This window comes from Phascolarctos cinereus, unplaced genomic scaffold (assembly GCF_003287225.1).
Source record: "Phascolarctos cinereus isolate Bilbo 61053 unplaced genomic scaffold, phaCin_HiC Scaffold_2;HRSCAF=192, whole genome shotgun sequence".
Lineage (NCBI taxonomy): Eukaryota > Metazoa > Chordata > Mammalia > Diprotodontia > Phascolarctidae > Phascolarctos > Phascolarctos cinereus.
In genome coordinates this window covers 334,900,385-334,920,739 of record NW_027555625.1, presented here as the reverse complement: position 1 = coordinate 334,920,739, position 20,355 = coordinate 334,900,385, and the positions used below count along the sequence as shown (strand labels likewise).

The 20,355-nt window shown below is 33.8% G+C and overlaps 1 protein-coding gene across 10 annotated transcripts in view; it reads left to right on the top strand.

The window, feature by feature from the left end:
• RALGAPA1 (Ral GTPase activating protein catalytic subunit alpha 1) overlaps nucleotides 1–20,355 on the top strand; it is a 318,940-nt gene that overhangs the window by 190,296 nt on the left and 108,289 nt on the right. For all 10 annotated transcript variants that reach the window (XM_020991372.2, XM_078150316.1, XM_020991370.2 and 7 more), the window contains one exon: nucleotides 503–686. In XM_020991372.2, the coding sequence (XP_020847031.1) occupies nucleotides 503–686 (184 nt within the window). The remainder of the gene's footprint in view (nucleotides 1–502; nucleotides 687–20,355) is intronic.

Genomic DNA, 20,355 nt, shown 5'->3' with positions numbered 1-20,355 from the left:
CATTTAGAACCAGATACACAAAGATTTATTTTGTACTTATTGAATGTGAATTTTAAAATGCCATTTTTTGCTAAAATTTTGAGATATGGGCCATTATTTGATACGAGAGGCATGAGTTAAACTTCACTCCTATTATCATGAAGTGGTCCTTTTTGCCTTGCTTGATAAATTTGTTGGTTTAAGGAACTAAAAAAGTTTTTAAGAGAGAAACAAGGTAACAAGTTGGTATGTGGCGTATATAAATAGGTTAGAATTCTGCTCAACTCTGTTACTACCTGGAGATTTTGGGAAAAAATTAACCTCTCTACTAGCCTTTAGCAGTTTCCTTATTTCTAAAACCAGGAGGTTGGACTAGAACTAAATGATATCCAAGGTTCCTTATAACAAATTCTGTTGTCCTAAATGCTACCAAGTTTAATTTTCTTATAAACTTGCTTTTTTTCTTCTTTTAATACTTAAGTTGAAAGATAAAAAGTGTCTTATTGATTTCTTGTGCTTTTAGGTTCTTCATGGGTGTGTTTATGGGGCTCAATGTTTCAGCAATCCTAAGTACTTTCCCCTAAGCCTCTCTGATTTGGCTTCAATTGATTATGATCCTTTCATGCATTTGGAAAGTCTGAAAGAGCCTGAACCTCTTCATTCCCCTGATTCAGAACGATCTTCAAAACTCCAGCCAGTCACAGAAGGTACAATGATGAATTGTGTTCAGAACAGACTTATGTAGTGTTTCCTCACTACACAATTTTAAGGGATTGATGTAATAGAATGAAATTTTTTGGCTATATTAAGTGATAAATCCAAATATGTTATAGCATGAATTTGTTATTTTGAAACGTAACTTCAAAAGATAATAGTTAAAGTAGATGTTATCATGTGTATTCTTAGGCTTTAGGTTTTTTGTTCATTTTTTGTTTTGTTTTTTGCTTAGATCTGTGATTTTACCAATATAGGATGATATAGAAAGTAATTCAACTAATACAGATCACCAGTTCCTCTGTAACTTATTTAGGATTTCCTAGAGGGGCACAGAAAGGTTAAGCAACTTGCCCATAACCTTCATAATCTTAAATACCCAAGATAATTCCTTTTTTTTTCAAGCTGAGCCTTTGTGTAAACTTACTTGATAAATAGTAATGTATATAGCAAATATTTTACTTATGAAGAACTTAAGACTGGTTTGAAATAATATAAATAGTTAATCTAAACTTTAAAAAAAAGCCATATTTGAACTCAACTCAAATCAGCAAAAATGTATGTATGATATATGTAGAATGTTCAAGGAACCATGCTAGGCAATATGAGAGATAGAAAGATACATTATAATTCTTTCCAGGATCTTACAGTGATTTTTTTGGAGAAGCAAAACCTATCTGGCTATGTAGATATCTAGGTAATAAAGATTTAAATAATACTTTAATACATGAAGAAAAGAAGGTAATACCATTAAAGCAGTACATAATGAATTAACACAGACCATAATTGTTATAGGCAATTTTACAGTGATCCCTTATATTAGCTTTGCAAAATTAAAATTAACCATTGAATCTGATGTTACTTAAAAACAGTAAATGTATGGGGGAAAATAGTTTTCTAGCTGAGGAGAAGAAATGGTTTTCTGTAGTTTAAGTAGGTAGAACATTTCATTTTTGTTCAAAAGAATATGAAGACCATTTCTGGAATTGAAATATCTTTTAAAAATCGAATTCAGCTATTTAACAAGACAGTTCTAGAATTTCATATAAAATATATTATGCCAATATCAGACAGCTATGGTAAAGACAGAAGAGGAAAACTTGAAATAGAGGCATTTAATTTTGATACTTAGTACCATGCTTCACTTCTGTTAAGCTGAAGCCTTTAGGTTACCTTAAAGGTATTAAAGACCAGATAAATGCAGAACCTTTTTTAAAAAGCCCTGTACTAACAGCAGGTTATTTGTGGTCTATAGTGACTGTGTTCTGGGTGGTTTTTTAGGGTTTTTTGTTGTTTTTTAATACAGAGAAAATGGCTAATCATTATGCCCTTGTCCAAGGCATGCTTCATCATCCTCAAGTGCTTTTTTGGCCAAAGAATTCTAAACATAGAGCTGTCCCCAATAAGCTCAGTATTGCACTGAATGAATTTGATTAGAGAGCTATTGGCAGGAGTAGCTATAATTATTAAATTTAATGAAGAATGTAGCTGTACTTGCCTTTTTGTCAAGTAGTAGTGGTGTTATTAGCAAAAAGTCATCATGTTCAGAGAGAATAAAAGAGGCTACAGAGATTATTCTCTTCTAATTATAGTTTCACCTATATATTATGCAAAGCCACTATTTAAAACATCAACTAAAATTAACTTCCTCTACATGTTCTATTACATTATAGTGAATTGCAGAAGCTCTTTATGCCTTCCTGCTTTGTAAGCCATAATAATCTGTGATTATGGGTGTATAAAGCAAATGCTGTGGGATTTGTTTAACCATCTCAAAAGACAACACTGAATAGACTTTATTAAATGAGTGACTACTATGCGAAATCTTTGTAGTATTGATATCTGCATTTTGGATTTTCTTACGAGGTTTGTTTTTCTAGAATTTCTTCTTTAATCTGCAAATTAAACTTGATACACTGGAAAAAGTACCAACTCTTTGAGTCAGAGGACCAGCATTCAAATCCTGCCTTTGACCTTAGGAAAGTAATTTATTTTCCCTGGATCTCATTTTTCTTCATCTCTAAATTAGGGAGTTAGACCAGATGACCTCTGAGGCCTCTTCTAGCTCTAGAGTTTTGATCCATGTCCCTTTCTAAGTTCCTAAGTTTTAAAGCTATATAACTTTAAAAAAATATTTATGGCTTGAAAATCTAAAGAGTTTAAGTAATGAAATTAGCTAACTCTCTATCTCTGTTTTTCTTCCTCTCTCTCCATATATATAAATATATATATATACATATATGTGTATATATATACATATATATAAATATATTTTTCCCGCACTCCTAGATATTTGGATGCTTTCTCCAAATTCACCTAAATTTTATGTGAGGTGCTATTTTTGTTAAGTAATATGTAAACTGTACTGTTAACATACCTAAGCAGACAAATTGTTAGAGGAAAATTCAATCATGTAATTTTTAAAAGGTTGACTTAGCTTGTTTTCCTCTATCTATACTTTGTGGGGAAAAGATTAGTAGTATAGATGGTTGTTTTTTTTAGAAAGTTGGAATATTTTGGTAATTTATGCAGGCAACTTGCTCAGTTACTTACTGACATAACTAGAAAGCAGCTTGTCATATTTTGAGAAAAAGCAAATTTTAAACCTTATGTTTCATAGATTGCTACCAAGCACAATCATTTAACTATGTTGTACCACTTAATATTCATTTGGGGGCTAGTAGTTATGACCATTTCGAGAAATAATAATTTCTTTAGTAACAAAAGAAATATTTTATCATTACTGAGCCTTCTGGGAGAAAATTTGAAATCATTTTGCAAATAGCCAGAAAATTTGAGGTACAAAAAGTTACAGCGATTGTCTCTGGATTGCTGTGTAACCATGGACAAAAGTCAGGAATTTTTCAAATTTCTGTGATCTAGTTCTATTATATTATTTTTCCTTATTCAGAAAGAGAACTTGTATGTTCTGCAAACAAGTCCATTGCTCAGGATAAGTCACCTGCTCAAGTATGTAGATGAAAAAGAGAAATCAATTTAATTTTGAACTTTTTTTTTTTCAAATAGTTACTATTGTTTTGCATTTGTTCTCTTTGAAAACTGTGATGTGGCATATGTCAGTAACCTAGAGTGTGCTTGTCAGTCTTTTATTAGGTAATTAATGCAAAAATTTTCCCCCAGTGTAGATAGTTTCCTCTTACTCTACCTGCTTTGATTTTAACTTTTTGTAAAAACCTTTTAATTGTATGTGATCAGAATTGTCTTTAATAATTCAGTCCAATAAGCATTTATTAAGTGCCTACTATGTACAAGGCACTGTGCTGAGTGCTAGGTATACAAAAAAGAGGCAAAAGATAGTCCCTGCTCTCAAAGAGCTTACAGTCTAATGGAGGAAACAACAAGCAAATATATACAAAATAAGTAGGAAATGATCAACAGAAGGAAGGCATTAGAATTAGGAGGGGTTGGAAAAAGCTTTCTGTAAAATTTGAGATTTTAGTTGGGACTTAAAGGAAACCAGGAAGGTTACTAGACAGAGTTGAAAAGGGAGAATGTTCCAGACACAGAGGACAGCCAGAGAAAATGCTTTGTGCCAAGATGTGAGGTGTCTTTTTTGTGTCACAGTGAGGAAGCCAGTGTCTATTATTAAGATCTCTGCAATATTGTCTATGATTAACAATTTTAGCATCATACATAATTTTGAAAGATAGAACTTTCATTCTCTAATTTTGCTACATCATGGTTTTTTATATTTAGATTGTTTATTGATTTGAAATTTACATAAGATGCTGATTTAAACCTTTTCACTAAGTTGCTTTCTTATTTTTAGAGGTGTTTGTCAAATAAGAATCTCTTCCCTAGGAGTTTGTTCTTAGATTTATCGAACATGAGACTCTTTAGCACATGTTTATAGGTCTTACTTAACATATTTTACTGATCTAATTTCCTTTCTTATCTATTTCTACATGAGTTTTATAATTATTGTTGTTGATATTTACTTGTATATTTTGTATTTTAGTAGGGATAGATGGATACAAAGTCTTATACTTGGGTTAAATAAAAAGTCCTCAAATCCTAGTAAGGGGATGCATGAAGTAGCTAGCAGTTTGTCTGAAAAGTGAATGGGTGGGTTTTAGTGAACTGTGATTTCAGTAAGAATAAAAAGTTAAATGACAACCAAGGAAAATTAATAGGATCTTATTCTAAATTAAGAGTAACAGTGGCCAGCAATAAGTTGATTTTTTTGCCCTTATTATGCTCTGTTTAGCATTCAGAGCCTGTCATAACCTACTTTTTCAGTTTCTTATACATTACTCCCTGACCTGTACTCTTCAGTCCAGTGACACTGACCTCCTAGCTATTCCATGAACAAGATTCTCTGTCTCTTGTCTCTGGCCATCCCCTATACCTGAAATACACCCCCCCCCCCACGCCCACCCCTACTCTACTCTGACTAGGGGTATCTCTGATTTACTTTAAGTCCCAACTAAAATCCCAACTTCTACCTTCCCTAACCCTTCTTGGTTCCAGTGTCCTCCCTCTTTTAATTGTTTTCCTATTTATTTTGTATGTAACTTGTTTGTATATATTACTTTGCATGTTTGCCCCCATTAGACTATAAGGTTCTTGAAGGCAGGGACTGTTCTTTTCCTCTTTTTGTATCCCTAACACTTAGCACAGTGCCTGGTAGATATTAGGTGCTTAATAAATGTTGATTGATTGATTGATTAATTAAAACACTTATGAAGTATTATGTTCAGTTTTTTGTGCTCATTTTAAGAAAGATGTTGATAAAATGGGAAAGTATTCATTGCAGAACAGTCATGTTGCCAGAAGGGGCTGTATGTTTATGTATATAAGTATTGGTTAAAGGAAGTGTAGATGTTTAGCCAAAAGAAAAGAAGGCTTACAGGAAGTCTAATGGCTTCAAATACTTGAAGCATTACCAGATAGACAAAAATTAGATTCTTTCTTCTTGAACTCAGAATACAGAACTAGGACTGCTGGGTGAAAGAGACAAATTTAGGCTTGTTGTAAGGAAACGTAGGAACAATTAGAACAATCTAAAAATGGAATGGTCTGCCTCAGTTATCAATGGCTTCCTCCTCCCTGGAGAACTTTGAAGAAGACCAAATGACCAGTTTTCCAGTATTTGTGGAGAGAATTAGTTTTTAGATTTGACTTGAACAATATGTTCTTGAAAATTTTAAACCTTGTTATTCTCTCATATCCAGTGTTTTTAAGGTCCCCCCCATACTACTTATTCATTATATTCTTTAATGTTCTGAAGGCAGTATGACAGTGAAAAGAGTGCTTGATTTATAATCACTGAATTTGGGTTTGAATCATAAATCTGGAAATTACTATGTAAAAATGTGGCCTTGGGTAAGCTATTTAATCCTATCTGGGCCATGAAAATTTATTCTCTCCAATTAAATATTTGCTATTAGTTATGTTATTATTATTTATTATTATTAGTTCTGTGTATTTTGGTATTTTAATTCTGTCTTAAATTTAATTTTTTCTTCCTATCTCTTCCTCCAGTGTTTTGATAACAATGTATATCATGATAATTGATTTTGTGGATTTATTTTGTACCTTATTATTTGAGTGAAATTACTTTTAATATTATTGTTGATTCTACTATCATAATGTCTGCAAATAGAAATAATTTTGCCTCTCATGCTTAGCTCCTCATTTTCTTTTTATTGTGTTGTTACAGCTACCATTTTTAGCACTTCCAAATAATAATAGTTACAGTGGGCATCCTTGTTTTGCTCCTCAAATATAGGAGAGTTTCCATTGTTTCTCTGTTACAAGTCATGCTATTTATATGTTTTTGGTAACATTAAGAAAAGGTTACTGGTTCGTTGATGTAGAACTAAGGGACCTCAAAAAACTAATACTCATAGAATTTAAGTAATTTACTCATAGTCATACAAGGCAGTAAGTAGTAGAGCAGAACCTCTGTCTCTTAATTCCAGGGTTCTTTCCATCTAACTATATTACCTTGAGTTACTGTCATTGACATGGATGAGAAGTCCTTTTATTCCTCTCTTGATTGTTGTATTTTTAACACAAATGAGAAAATACATCTTTCTGTTTCTGTTTTAATCATGTTTTAATATTTTTATTATCAATAAGATTTATTGTGCTTTAAGTTTTCCTAATTTTGAGGTAGCAGTGAATAAGAATAGACCCTGCCACCACAAGGAAGTTAGTCCATTTGGCAAAAGTAGGAGCCAGCAAACAGAACTGATCTTTGTACAATCTGTTTCAGTACTCAGGGAGGCCTGAAGGTAATATCCTAAATGAGAGCAGTAGGTGATCTGACTATATCCTGCATAAGTTCAGTGATACTTTGAGAAAATAGAAATGGGGAAGGTATATGTGGTCAATGTTCCGGGTCAGCATGGCATTGCCATACCTTCACAAGGTACTAGTGGCAATGAGGGCAAGATGAACACTTGTAGTTATTTGGTGGAGGGCCAGTATAGTCCATTTGCCAGTCTTGGACCATATGAGTTCCATAAGGGATAGGGATTATATTGGTGGAAGAGCAGAGACTGAGAAAGTTAGCAGCCTGTCCAGGTAAGGATGACTAATGCATCATTACAGAATAAAGAAATGAAGTGATTCTCTGCCTACTGGATCATAGAGTCCCCTCCCTGGTGATGCTTGCTAGAGATGTTTTTTGTTTCTCAAGTAAGGAACAGTTCCAAGGTCATGATTAGTAAGAAACAATATATTATTCGAAGTCTTTGCTTCTAGATCTCTGTTTTAGGATTCTGAGTCCAGAAATTGGTGGAGAGGAATGGGAATATGAATTATTAATGCTTCCCATCTACTTAAAGTTAACTAAAAAGGGAGATGTAGAGGTTTTTATCTGTGATGTTAGGTTTTATGTTGCCATTTGGTTCTAGATCGGGGGTGGGGGGGAACCTATGGCTTCGAGGCCACATGTGGCCTGCTAGGTTTTCAGATGCAGCCTTTTGACTAAATCCAAACTTCACAGAACAAATATTCTTAGGTCATATGTGGTCACAGGTCTAGATAACCCCTTTATCTGCAGAGTTATTATGGGGACAGAGGGAGAGACCTTCTTAGGTATTTTTAGAGGTAAAAACAAAAGAAAGCAAGAAATAAAGCTTACAAGATGCTAACCAGTTAATATAGGTATATATTCTTTGTGATAATAAATAAATGGAGCCAAAGTGGGTGCCCATTGGGGGAAAGCTAAAAAAAAAATCATATTATTTATTATTGTAATGGATTATTACAATAGTAGTTACAATAGTACAGTAGGAAATGATGAATATTAGGAAACATGGGAAAATTTTTATAAACTGATTAAATGAGCAGCACTCACTACAACAACTAGACTGAGGGTACTCTGAGTTCAAAGAGTTTAAAAATGAGCCTTGATGAGTTTCTCTGCCCATTTCAATTTCTTCATTTGGCAGCAAAGTCCTCTTCAAATGAGTGATTGTGGGGAACCAGCATCTATGCAAAGGTAGAGAATATGGAAAAAAGCCTGCACATAAGACATACAAAATGTTAAAAGTGTATTATTTATAGCTATATAAATGTGAGAGGAGAATGCTGTGGGCTCAACGTAAATTGAGCTTGATGTGATAGTATGGTAGTTGTCCACATTGGAGTGGCAACTCCAGAGATGACCTCCTATTTTCTATGGAGAAGAGCAGTCGATGCTGAAGAAGAAGAAGAAGATTCTCTTGATACTGAGGGGAAGCTCTGAGGGGAGGCATTGTGACACTAGGATGGCTAGTGGAGATCCATACCTTCTAGTAATCCTTTGTCCTTGTAGCATTTCATACATGGAGTACGGACTCCAGTGTTGGGAGCATAGAGTATACAGCCCAGGGAGGAGTGGATCACAGATTTCACGAGAGGCATTAATATACAATGAAGTAGAAAGATATATTGGGTCCAGGATGTGAAGGTCTTTCAAAAATAAACAAAGGAGTTTCTGTTTTATCTTGGAGACAATAGGGAGCCACTGGTATTTCTTCATTAAGGGAATGCCATAGTCAGATCTAGGGCAGCTAGGTGGCATGGTGAATAGAGTGCTGGGCCATGAGTCAGAAAGACTCATCTTCTTGAGTTCAAATCTGGCCTCAGACAATTACTAGCTGTGTGGCCATGGGCAAGTCACTTAATCCTTTCTGCCTCAGTTTTCTCATCTGTAAAATGAGCTAGAGAAGGAAATGGAAAACAACTCCAGTATCTTTGCCAAGAAAACCCAATGTGGGGTGAGGAAGAGTTGGACATGACCCAAAAGACTGAACTACAAAAATAGTCCAATCTTTGCATCACTGTGGAGGATGAAATGGAATGGGGAAAGACTTGAGACAGGGAGTTGGCCATTGCAGTAATCAAGGAGAAAAGGTGATGAGAGTCTGAGTTGGGGTGGTGGTTGTATGAGTATTGAGAAGTGGCTAAATGTGAGCAATATTGTGGAGACAGAAATGATGGGATTTGGAAACTGATCGGATATATGGAGTGAGAGAGAGTAAGGAGTTGAGGATAATGCCTAGGTTATGAACCTGGAATACTAGAAGAATGATATATGAGAGCATAGAGTATATAGCCCAGGGAGGAGCTATATATAGGCAGATTTGAAAGGTGAAAGTGGTGGATGAGTTCTGTTTTAGACATGTTGAGTAAGAGAGAAAAAGAGAGGGAGAGGGAAATGAGAGAATAGTGTGGGGCCTAGGAAAGAGCTTTTAGATACATCTTGAATGTATTATATATCATGATTATTTCTATAGGCTTCTTTTTCTTGCTTTATGTAGTCAATTTTACTTGTTTATTTTTCTGGCTTTTAAAAAGCTACTTTGATCAATCAGGAAACTTACTGAGTTCTATGTTAAGTGGATACAAATAAAAAGTAAAAACAGTCCTGTTCTTAAGGAATTTACATTCTAATGAAGGAGACATTTATAAACTAATATATACAAGATACTAATTGGAAGAGAACTTAAGAAGGAAGACTCTAGGTAGACTGGAAAAGACCTCTTTGGAGAAAGAAGCATTTAAATGGAGTTTTAAGGGAAACCAGGGATTCTACGAGTGTTAGGTTGGAAAGAAGAACATTCTGGCATAGAGAAAGATTTGATTTGTCCTATGTAAGAGACAGCAAGTAAACCTTGGATTGTAGAATGCATAGAGGGGGAATAAAATGTATGGATTTGAGTGGAAAGAGACTTAAAAGAGGGAAATCAGAAGATTATCACAGTAGTCCAGGCAAGAGTTGATGAGTGTTTCAGTTTTTCTTTTTTTGCCTCATTTGTATGAGATAATTGCTCCTTTTTATCTCTCCCTACACAGTTTTATTTTATTTTAGAATCACCCCATCATACTAAGCTCATTCCATGCATTTCTTTCATACTATCCAAATAAAAATTAGTCATAATAGAAGTGACATTTTCATATATAAGAAGTAAATGATTTGGCCTTTTTGAGTCCCTTATAATTGGTCCTTAGAGTTTACTTTATATTTTTCTTGGATGTTATAAGTCAAGTTTTCCCATAAGTTCTGCAGTTTTTATCACAAATACTTGAAAGTCTTTCAGTTCATTAAATGTCCATCTTTTTTCATTAAGTATTATGCTTAACTTTGCTGGGTAAGTTACCCTTGGTCGCAATCCCAGCCCTTTTGCACTATAAAATATAGTATTCCAGGAGCCTATGGTCCTTCAGTGTAGTAGCTGCTAGATCTTGTGCCATCCTTATTGTAGGTCCACAATATTTAAGGTTTTTTTTTCATATTGCTTCCAGTATTTTCTCTTTAACCTGGGAACATTGACACTTGGCTATGATATTCCTCTATCTGGGATCTCTTTTAGATGGTGATCAGGGTTTTTTTTTTCCTATTTCTGCTTTGTCGTCTTGTTCTAGAACTTCAGGGCAATTTTCCTTGATAATTTCTTGTAATCTTATATCAGGATTCTTTTTTTATCATAATTTTCAGGTAGTCTGACTATTCTTAACATTATTTCTCTTCTATCTGTTCTCCAGATCTGTTGTTTTTCTGATAAGATGTTTTATATTCTTTTCTATTTTTTCATTCTTTTGATTTTGTTTTATTATTTCTTTGTGTCTTAGAATGTCATTAGCTTCCCGTTGCCCAGTTCTAGCTTTCTGGGAATTATTTTCTTCCTTAAGTTTTGGCTTTCTATTTCAAGTTGGTTGACTTTCTTTTCATAATTTTCTTGATTTTCTTGGATTGCTCTTTTTTTCCCCCTAATTTTTCCTCGATCTCTTGATTTTTAAAAAAGTCCTTTTTAAGTTCTTCTAAGCAGTCATTTTGTGCTTGGGACTATTTGACATTTCTCATTGAAAAAGGAGTGACTTTTTAGCTCCATTATCTTCCTCTGAATATGAACCCAGACCTTCTCTATCCCCATAGTAGCTATCTATGGTTGGATTCTTTCTCCTTTGCTTGCTCTTATTTATGTATGTATGTATTTATTTATTTATTCATTCATTCATTCATTCATTCATTTATTTATTTGATTTTATTTTTTGCAGCTGTTAATGTGATCAGGTTCTAGTCCCAAGATATGGGGAGTAATGTCACAAGCCTCAGGTCCTTCTTACTGTTATTTTCTGAGGTCTAGCGTGGGGTTAACCTTGGACTCTCCTCCCCATTCCTAAGCCTACCTCATGAATTGATCATCCTTAAGAGTGAGGCATAATAGAAAAATAAAGAGATGAGGAGTAAAAATCTTCAGAGGCAACAACAAAGAAATTGCTTCAAAGAAAGAACTTAAATTTAGTACTTTGGAAGTTTTAATTCTGTGAAGAACACATAGACTAAAGAAGGAATAAATAAGTAGACAAATCATGAATCAAAGAATAAAAGTTTAGAATAAAGAAAGTGAAGAGAATTATTGAAAAGAAAGTGAAGAAATCCTTTTTAGGAAACGGAGCAGAAAAAAAAGTTAATGTTAGAGGGGAGAAGCAGGTTTTGAATTACCTATTTAAGAAGAGAAGAAAGAGGGAAGAATTAGATAATTAAAAGATAGAAAGAAAAATACATCAGTAAGTTAAGTAAAATTCCAAAACTAGGGGAAATTTTGGTGAATGGAAGGAGATGGGTTGATATTGAAGAAACAGAGATGACAACTATGGGATGTAGACCCCCCTCCGCCACCTTGAACTTTTCCACGAATTTCAGGAACCCAGATCACTGGTGTTAGGCTGAGGCATCTGGCTTATCCAAACTCATCCCTTTCGACTGTCCTTTCATTGTCCTTCATTCTCTGTTACCTCCCAACCACCCCAGGCTACTTCCCACTCTTTAATCCCATCCAGACCCTCTTTCTCAGTTATATCTGGACACCCCAGGACATTTGCCATTCCTTAATCCCATCCAAATCTTCCCACAATCTTTTGCTTATAAAAACATCAGTCTTGCCCCTATCAAATGCACAGACTCCATAGGGATCTTGCTCACCCCAACTCACTACTTGGACTAAGAGAAGGGTTGAGTGGTCAAATTCTTTTGAGGCAGACTTTCCACCTTTACCCCATGTATTTTGGGGTTCCCAAGACCCCTAGACTGCAACAGAGAGACTGTGCAAATAAGGTTACCTTAAAGTAAAACTAATCATAGGGACAACATATTAGTTTAAAAGAGGAAGAGAAACAACAAAAATCAGTACCAGAGACAAAAATAGAAAATATAAATCGCTCATAACTTTAAGTGTGAATGAAAATTAACAATCCAGTAAAACAAAAAATAGTGACAAATTAGATAAGAAAGCAAAACCCCATAATCTATTTCATACAAAGATGGCGTTTAAAAAGCAAAGAAATACAAAGAATAAAAATTAGAGACTAAAATAGAATTCACTATGTATCGTACGAATCCAAAAAATCAGGAATGATAAATATGCAGTGAGACAAAAGAAAAACAAAATTTCACAATAAAGAAGGAAATTACATTATTCTGAAAGGAAGCGTAGACAGCAATCCAATATAAATACTAAACTTACATTCCAAGTGGAATGCCATCTAAAATCATGAAAGAAAAATTGACTAAGTTGGAAGACTATCACAATAATACTAGGAGACTTTAGTGTTCTTCTTTCATAGTAAGACAAAACTGAAAGGGCTAAATATAAATCTGGAGAAATTGGAGCTGAAGCTAAAAACTGGACAAGTAAATAATGTACACATTTTTCAACATCTCATGTAACTTTTGCAAAATTGGTTATATATAGGTCATAGGGAAAGTGCAAATAATTGTAAAAGAAATACCAGTCACCTCCTTTACAAAATTTAATACAATAAAAACAGTAATCAATTCAGGAAGCACAAACAACAGACACAGTCCTAAATGGATACCTAATAATGAAATCCTAAATATTAAATGAGTCAAAAAATAAGTGATAGATAACATAATTATGTGAAATGATAAAACAAGATGAAATTTTTGGAATGCAGCTGAAGTATTCTTCCAAGCAAAACTATATTCCTAAAAATATACATTAGTAAAATAGTAAAGGAGAGGATTCATGTAGTGAATATGCATTTTAAAAACTAGAAACTCCAAAAATAAATGGCAAAAACAAGCGCAAAAGAGTGAATCTTGAAAATTAGAGGAGAAACAAGTAAATTTGTAATCAAAATGACTGTGGAGCTGATAAAGGAAAGTTTGTAAACTTTTAACGAACCTGATTAAGAAGACAGTAGAAATATACTACAATTAAAAAAATAAACAAGGTGAACTGATAAAGGAAAATTTGTAAACTTTTAACCAACCTGATTAAGAAGACAGTAGAAATATACTACAATTAAAAAAAATAAAAAAGGTGAAATAATAACAAACCCAAACAAAATAAACATAGCTGTCAGAACTTTCTGTGCATGATTATAATGTGAATAAAACAACACACAAAAAATTGGGTACTACCTTCAAAAAAAAAAAAACACATAAAAAAATGGAATGATCAAACAGGAAGAAATAGAACTGGACCAAAAAGGAACTACCAAAAGAAGGAAGGAATGGAAGACACTTGGTCCTAATGAATTTGTAATAATTTCAGTACTACACAAATTATCCTCAAAAAAATTGAGAAAGAAAGCACTTTATCAAGCTCTTTTTATGAGACAAATATAGCACAAATACCCAGACTTGGTAAGGATAAAGCACCAAAGGAGAATTATAGATCACTATCATTAATCATTTCAGTTCAGAAATTTGAAATACACGAGTGAAAAACAAGGCTGTCTCTTCCCTAGTCCATTTAATTTAGTTCTAGAAATGCTAATAGTGGCAATAAAGCAGAAGAAAAGAGTTAAAGATATAAAGAAAAACACAAAAAATTGGACATTTAATGATTTTTATTTGTTGATAACATGATGATTTAGTTAGAATATTTTAGAGAATCTGTAAAGAAATTCATTGAGATAGCTAATTGCTTCAGCAAAGTTGCAAGCTACAAAAGGAACTCAGAGAAATTAACATTTCTTTATATAATAACCAAATTCAAGAATCTATAAAAGATGAAACAAATCCTTCAATGTATTTGCCAAAATTTGGTGTCTTTGGATTGGTCAAAAACTATGCAACTATTTTTGTTTGCTTCTATATATTTTGTACTTAATATATTCCACTAGTTAGGTATTGATACTGATTTTGTTATCTGTGATATTTTTTAGCTTTATACAAATCCATGTTTTAAGTATGTTTCTTGAAAACATCATATTGTTGGTTATGCTTTTTTCAAATTATGAATTTTCTAAAAATTGATATCTAGGTTTTTTTCTGTGTATAATTTTTGGAGAATCCAGTAGTTCTTAAATTGTTTGTCATTGACCTGTTTTCTAGGTTAATTGTTCTTCATTTATATTTCTTAGATTTTCTTCTATTTTTTCAGTTTTTAAAAAATATTACTTGTTGTTCTGTTTAGTCATTCTTTTCTCTCTGTCCCATTCTAATTTGCAGGAGGTTCAGTTCTTGAGTGAGGTTTTCCACTGTCTGCTTTATTTTTTTTATTATTTTATTTTTTTCTCTTTTAGGCAATTGAGGTTAAGTGACTTGCCCAGGGTCACACAGCTAGTAAGTGGCAAGTGTTTAGTCTGAGGCCAGATTTAAACTCAGGTCCTCCTGACTTCAGGGCCTGTGCTCTATCCACTGTACCACCTAGCTGCCTCTTATTTTATTTTATTTTATTTTTTCACCATCTGCTTCAAAGTTTAAATTTTTCTTGCTTTTCTTTTCTCCCTAACTTTTCTCTTTCATTTCTTCCAGAATTTTTTCCTTTGAGGCTTTACTTTGTTTAGGAGTTGTCATCTTCTGCAGGGTTTGTCTCCTAGGCCACTCTCAAATGAAGGTACTTCCTGGTGGTGGTCAGAGCATTCCTTGATTTACTTATAGGGATAGGGTGGCCTGCATTTTTGATCAAGCTTCACAACTGAATGGTATGGACAGGATCTATCTGGTCTTGGTTATAGGGAGCCAGCCTAGGTCCCTACTTCAAGGGACTCAGGGCTCTGTTTGGAGTCTTTCTCTCATCACAGGGCTCTGAAACTTCTACCAGTTATTGGTTCTGCCTGGGATCTAGTGAAGGTTTTTTATGAGTGGTAGAGTTTTGGACACACTTGTTTTTCATGTTTGTAAGTTACCAAGTTGATCATGTCTTGTCAATAAGGACAGTTCAAGGAAGAGTAATGATAGAATGGAATATAGTTTGAGGTCTGGTAATTGTATACCCCTTTCATGAATAATTTTGGTTTTCTGAATTTATTTTCATATTATGCCTCGTTCTAAATAGTATTATTTCATTAAGTTGACATAGTACTTCTTTGGTAAGTTAACTTAGGTAGCATTGCCATTTTCCCTTCATTGTCATAATTTAACCATGATTAGTGACTCTCTAATTATTTAAGTCTTCATTTTCACAAAGAGTGCTTTGTAGTTGTATTGATAGAAATCTTTTGTGTATCTTGGTATGTTACTTGACAGATACTTTAAACATTTTGTAATTAGTTTGAGTGGAATGTATCTTATTTCTTCCTAGTTTTTGATAGTGCTGTATGGAAATGATATTAATGTTTTGTGGATTTATTTTGCATCATGGTACCTTGCTGAGCCTATTTATCACTTCAGTTCTTTTATTCACTCTTTCTCTGGTGTTTTCTAAATATACAGCCTTATCACCTGCAAGTAGGGATAGTTTTTTCTTTGCCAATGTTTGCCAGCCTTTGGTTTTGTTTTCCATCTTATTTTTCCAGCTAGCATTTCTGGAACTCTTTCCAGTAATTGTAGGGAGTAGAGACATTATTACCTTACCAGTGTTGGTACTGAGAAAGCTTCTAAAATTTCTTTATTTTTAAACAATACTCATTCTAGTTTTAAAATATATGCTTTTGATTATATTTAATAAGCCCCTTCCATACTCATGTTTAGTTTGGTTTTGTCTAAGGGTTTTTTCTGCCTCTATTGAAATTATCTTATGGTTTTATTATCTTTGTTGTTTAAATGTAGAGGCAGTTAAGAGTACAGGGCCTGGAGTTAGGAAAAATTGAGATGGTCCCAGCTACTTACTAACTGTATGACTCCTGGCAAGTCATTTAACCTTTACCTCAGTTTCCTCATCTGTAAGATGAGAATAATAATAGTATCTACTTCACACAGTTGTTGTGAGGACCAAATGAGATATTTATAAAATAGTTAGTGTAGTGCCTATCATATAATAGGTGCTTAATAAATGCATATTTTCTTCCTTTTTATATTGTTGCTGTACATCCTTGTTTCCCTGGTGTAAATCTAACGTCTTTATAGGAAATTATTTCCTGGATAGAGGTCTCTAATCTCTCAATAAGGAATTATAATATTTTACATCAGTAGTTATTACAGTGATTGGTTAAGAACTATTTTTCTCTCACTTGTTTGGATATCAAGACCATATTTTTTTTTCACAAAAAGAATCTTGTATGCTTTCTGTCTCTATATTTGATATTAATATTTTTCTTAATTGTTCTTTATAGGTTTGATTGAATTATTTTGTAATTCTTTTTGGCCTTAAATTTTTCCCTTGTGCCTTTCAGTTATGACTTGCTTGATTTCTTTTTCTAAGACTGGCTACTTTAATTTCTTGTTTAGTTTGAATAGTCTGTATTTCTGTAGATATTTATTCATTTCCTTTGAATTCTCAGATTTATATTTTCAGTATAATGTAAATTTGAGAGTAGAGATTTTTTTTGTTTTTTATACTTGTGTCCCTTGTAACTGGCACTAGTTGCTTAGTAAATGACTGGTTGATAATGTTTAAATTGTATAACAATTGCTGATACTTCTTTTTATTTCCTATAGTGAATTCACTTTTTATTTTAAGTTTTCATAACTTTTTCTTTCATCAGGTTGGATCTTATTTTAATGATTTCATCGGTCTTTTCAGTAAACTAGCTCTTGTTGTTTATTAGTTACATAAAAAGTATATTGACTAAACAAACTTGTTCACACCCCATGGGTCATCTATAATAGTAGGCCAGTTCAGAGCCCAAAGATTGAAATATCTGGTAGCTCCTGGTTGCTGAAAGTCTTCTACCCTTTATGGAGTATCCATGAAATTCACCAGGCATGGTGTACCTTCTCTTTGGGGCTTCCAGTAGAGTCCTGAAGCCACCTTGCCTCAATAAGTCAAATCTGTTCTCCACTTATGATGTAGACACTATATCTGCCACTATAGGGACACCGATAAGACTAGGAACCCAATGGGAAGTCCAAAAATCCTTCGATTCTCTGAATCGGTCCTCCTGTGGTCAAAGGGAAGGGGAAGGAAAAACCAACATGATCTTCACATTTCTCCTCATGATTCCCTCTTAGAAGTTTTATTGGGAAGTTTCCACCAGGCTGCTAGACATTGGAATCTCTAAGTTCTGAATTGACTTTTCTGTATGTATTTAGCATATACTTTTTACTATACACAAAGACTCAAAATGAAAGCTTCTTTAAAGGACAGTGCCAGTGTTTGCTTTTTCTTTGTATCCATAGTGTTTAACACAGTCCTGAGCACTTAGGAAGTGTTTAAATACTTGTTTGATATTTAGCTCATTTTGCCTTCTTGTTACCTTTCAGACTTGTACTCTCTGAAACAAAAATAAAATCCAGCAGCATACACTCACCCATCCCACATTCATGGCTTTGTCTAGCCTTAATCACATGAAAATAAACATTTCATTTCTTAGGTTTTCACAGCTTTCTGAAATTTTTGTATTTAACTTTTTGTTATATAGTCAATTTGCATTTTGAATAACATTTATACTTATGTATTCTTTTGTCACAATGATTCATTTTGCCAGATGTTCATTTGTGTCCTTATCATGATCCTCAGGTTCAGTTTTTCAAAATTAATTTTAACAAAGCAATCATTTTTGCTTTTCAGAATATATCAGTTTTTTTCCTTTGATTTCATGTTGACCGTAAGAGTAATCCTATTCTTTTCTGATTGATTCTCCTTGGAATGTAAAGAAAAAAATTTTCCTTGCTGCCTACAAAAAGTCTTTGATGTTTTAGTTCTCAAATTTGACTGTGATGTTTCTTGGTAAATTGATTGGAAGTATCTTTCTGTTAATGTTTTGTGGTTTTGTTTAATTTGCTCTTTACTGTTTGCAGTTTTTCTGCATGATTATTTGAATCATTTTATTAAGATTTTCATTTTAATTATGTTTTGGAAAAGAAATATAATTCTTAAGCTATCTCTTCACATCTTATTTTCAAGTTCAGTGTTATTTTATAGAGCTTTCATATGTTCTCAGGCAGTCAACAAGCATGTATCAAGTGATAGTATCACTAGGGATATAAAGAAAGGGGGAAACAGTGTGCTTTCTCAAGGAACAACATTCTTTTAATCTTATTTGTTTTTTAATTTTCTTTCTGTTATTTTTGTGTTCTGGTTCTTTCTTTAGTTCAGAGAATCTACTGTTATGGATAATGTCTTCTCCACTCCCTCACCTCTCACTCCCTGCCCCCCAAGTCTCTAGTCTCTTCTTAACCTTATTGATTAAATGTTTATTAAATGCTTGCTGATAGATTGGTTAATTGATTTCTTTCTTAAGTGCTCTGATTTTTATGCTTATTTCTTTGACATGTTCATTTTATTTTTTTTCTTTTTTTCCACTTAATTCTTTAATTGCCTTTTTGAGCCGTTCTTGAGATTTTGTGGTTGCTTCATCACTGTTTCAGGGGGCCTTAAAGTATTTGTTGTAACAGCATCACGTTTCTAAAGGAATTTTGATTTAGTTTCCTTTGTTTTGAAGTTCTTGTCCGCTCAAATGGCTCTTTTCTTTGAATCTTCGTCCTCATCAATATTTTGTCTATCTTTATGAATAATTTCTGATTTGTCTGTGAGTCTTTTGTTGTAAATGTGTTTCTTAGTACCAGTCTTTTTCTTTCTATGACCCCAGTAGTTTTGTTTCTCACCACTAATTCTTGCCGTTCTCTCTTATGTCTCTCAGCATAATTGGGTAAAGGGGGCCAGTTGGGACACTGTTCCAGGGAGGCTTAATATTGGTCACTGCAGTTGGATCTATTTACTTTTACCACTCCCACTCTCCTGGGCTTTACACTTTTCTCTTACTTTCTTCACTCCCTTAGCTGACATTAGAGGACTGGTTGAAAAGAGCACTGCTATGGGTTGGGGAGTGGAGAGAAGCTTCATTACTTCATCTGAAAACTGACTATTCATATTTTTTGATCATTTATCAGTTGGAGAATTGCTGTTATTTTTACAAAATTGATTCATTTCTCTATATATTTGAGAAATAAGGCCTTTATCAGAGAAACTTCTTTCAAAAATTTTTTCAGTTGTACTTGCTATTTCCCTCAGTCCTGTTTCTCCCGTTTTTTCTATTTTCTCTCTCTCTCTCTCCTTTCACCCCATCGCTCCTCAAAAGTGTTTTGCTTCTGACTACCACCTCCCCCAGTCTGCTCTCTCTTTTATCAGCACCCTCCCCCTTTTCTTATCTCCTTCCCTTCCTACTTAGGGAAGGTAGATTTCTATACCCAATTGGATGTGTATTTTATTCCTCCTTTGAGCCAATTTCAATGAGAATAAGGTTCAAATGTTCCCCATCACCTCCCCATTTTCCCCTCCACTTTAAATGTTCTTTGGTGCTTCTTTTATATAAGATAATTTACCCCATTCTACCTCTCCCTTTCCTTTTCTCCAAGCGCATTCCTCTTCTCACCCTTTAATTTTAAGATATTATGCCATCATATTCAACTCACACCTGTGTCCTCTATATATACTCCTTCTAACTGCCCTAATAATGAGAAACTTCTTTTGAGTTACAAGTATCATTTTCCCATGTAGTCCCTTAAGACTCCCCTTTCCTGTTTACTTTTTATGCTTAAGTCTTGTATTTGAAAGTCAGATTTTCTGTTCAGCTCAGGTCTTTTCATTAGGAATGCTTGAAAATCCTCTATTTCATTGAATGTCCATTTCCCCCCCTGAAGAACCCTTCTACTTTCTTATACATTACATAGTGGATAGAGCTTTGGGCCTGGAGTCCAAAATTGACCTCAGATACTTACTAGCCAGGTGACCATGGGCTAAGTCACTTAACCTCTGTTTACTTTTGCATCCTCAGTTGTAAAATGGGGATAATAGGGGCAGCTAGGTGGCACAGTGGATAGAGCACCGACCCTGAATTCAGGAGGATCTG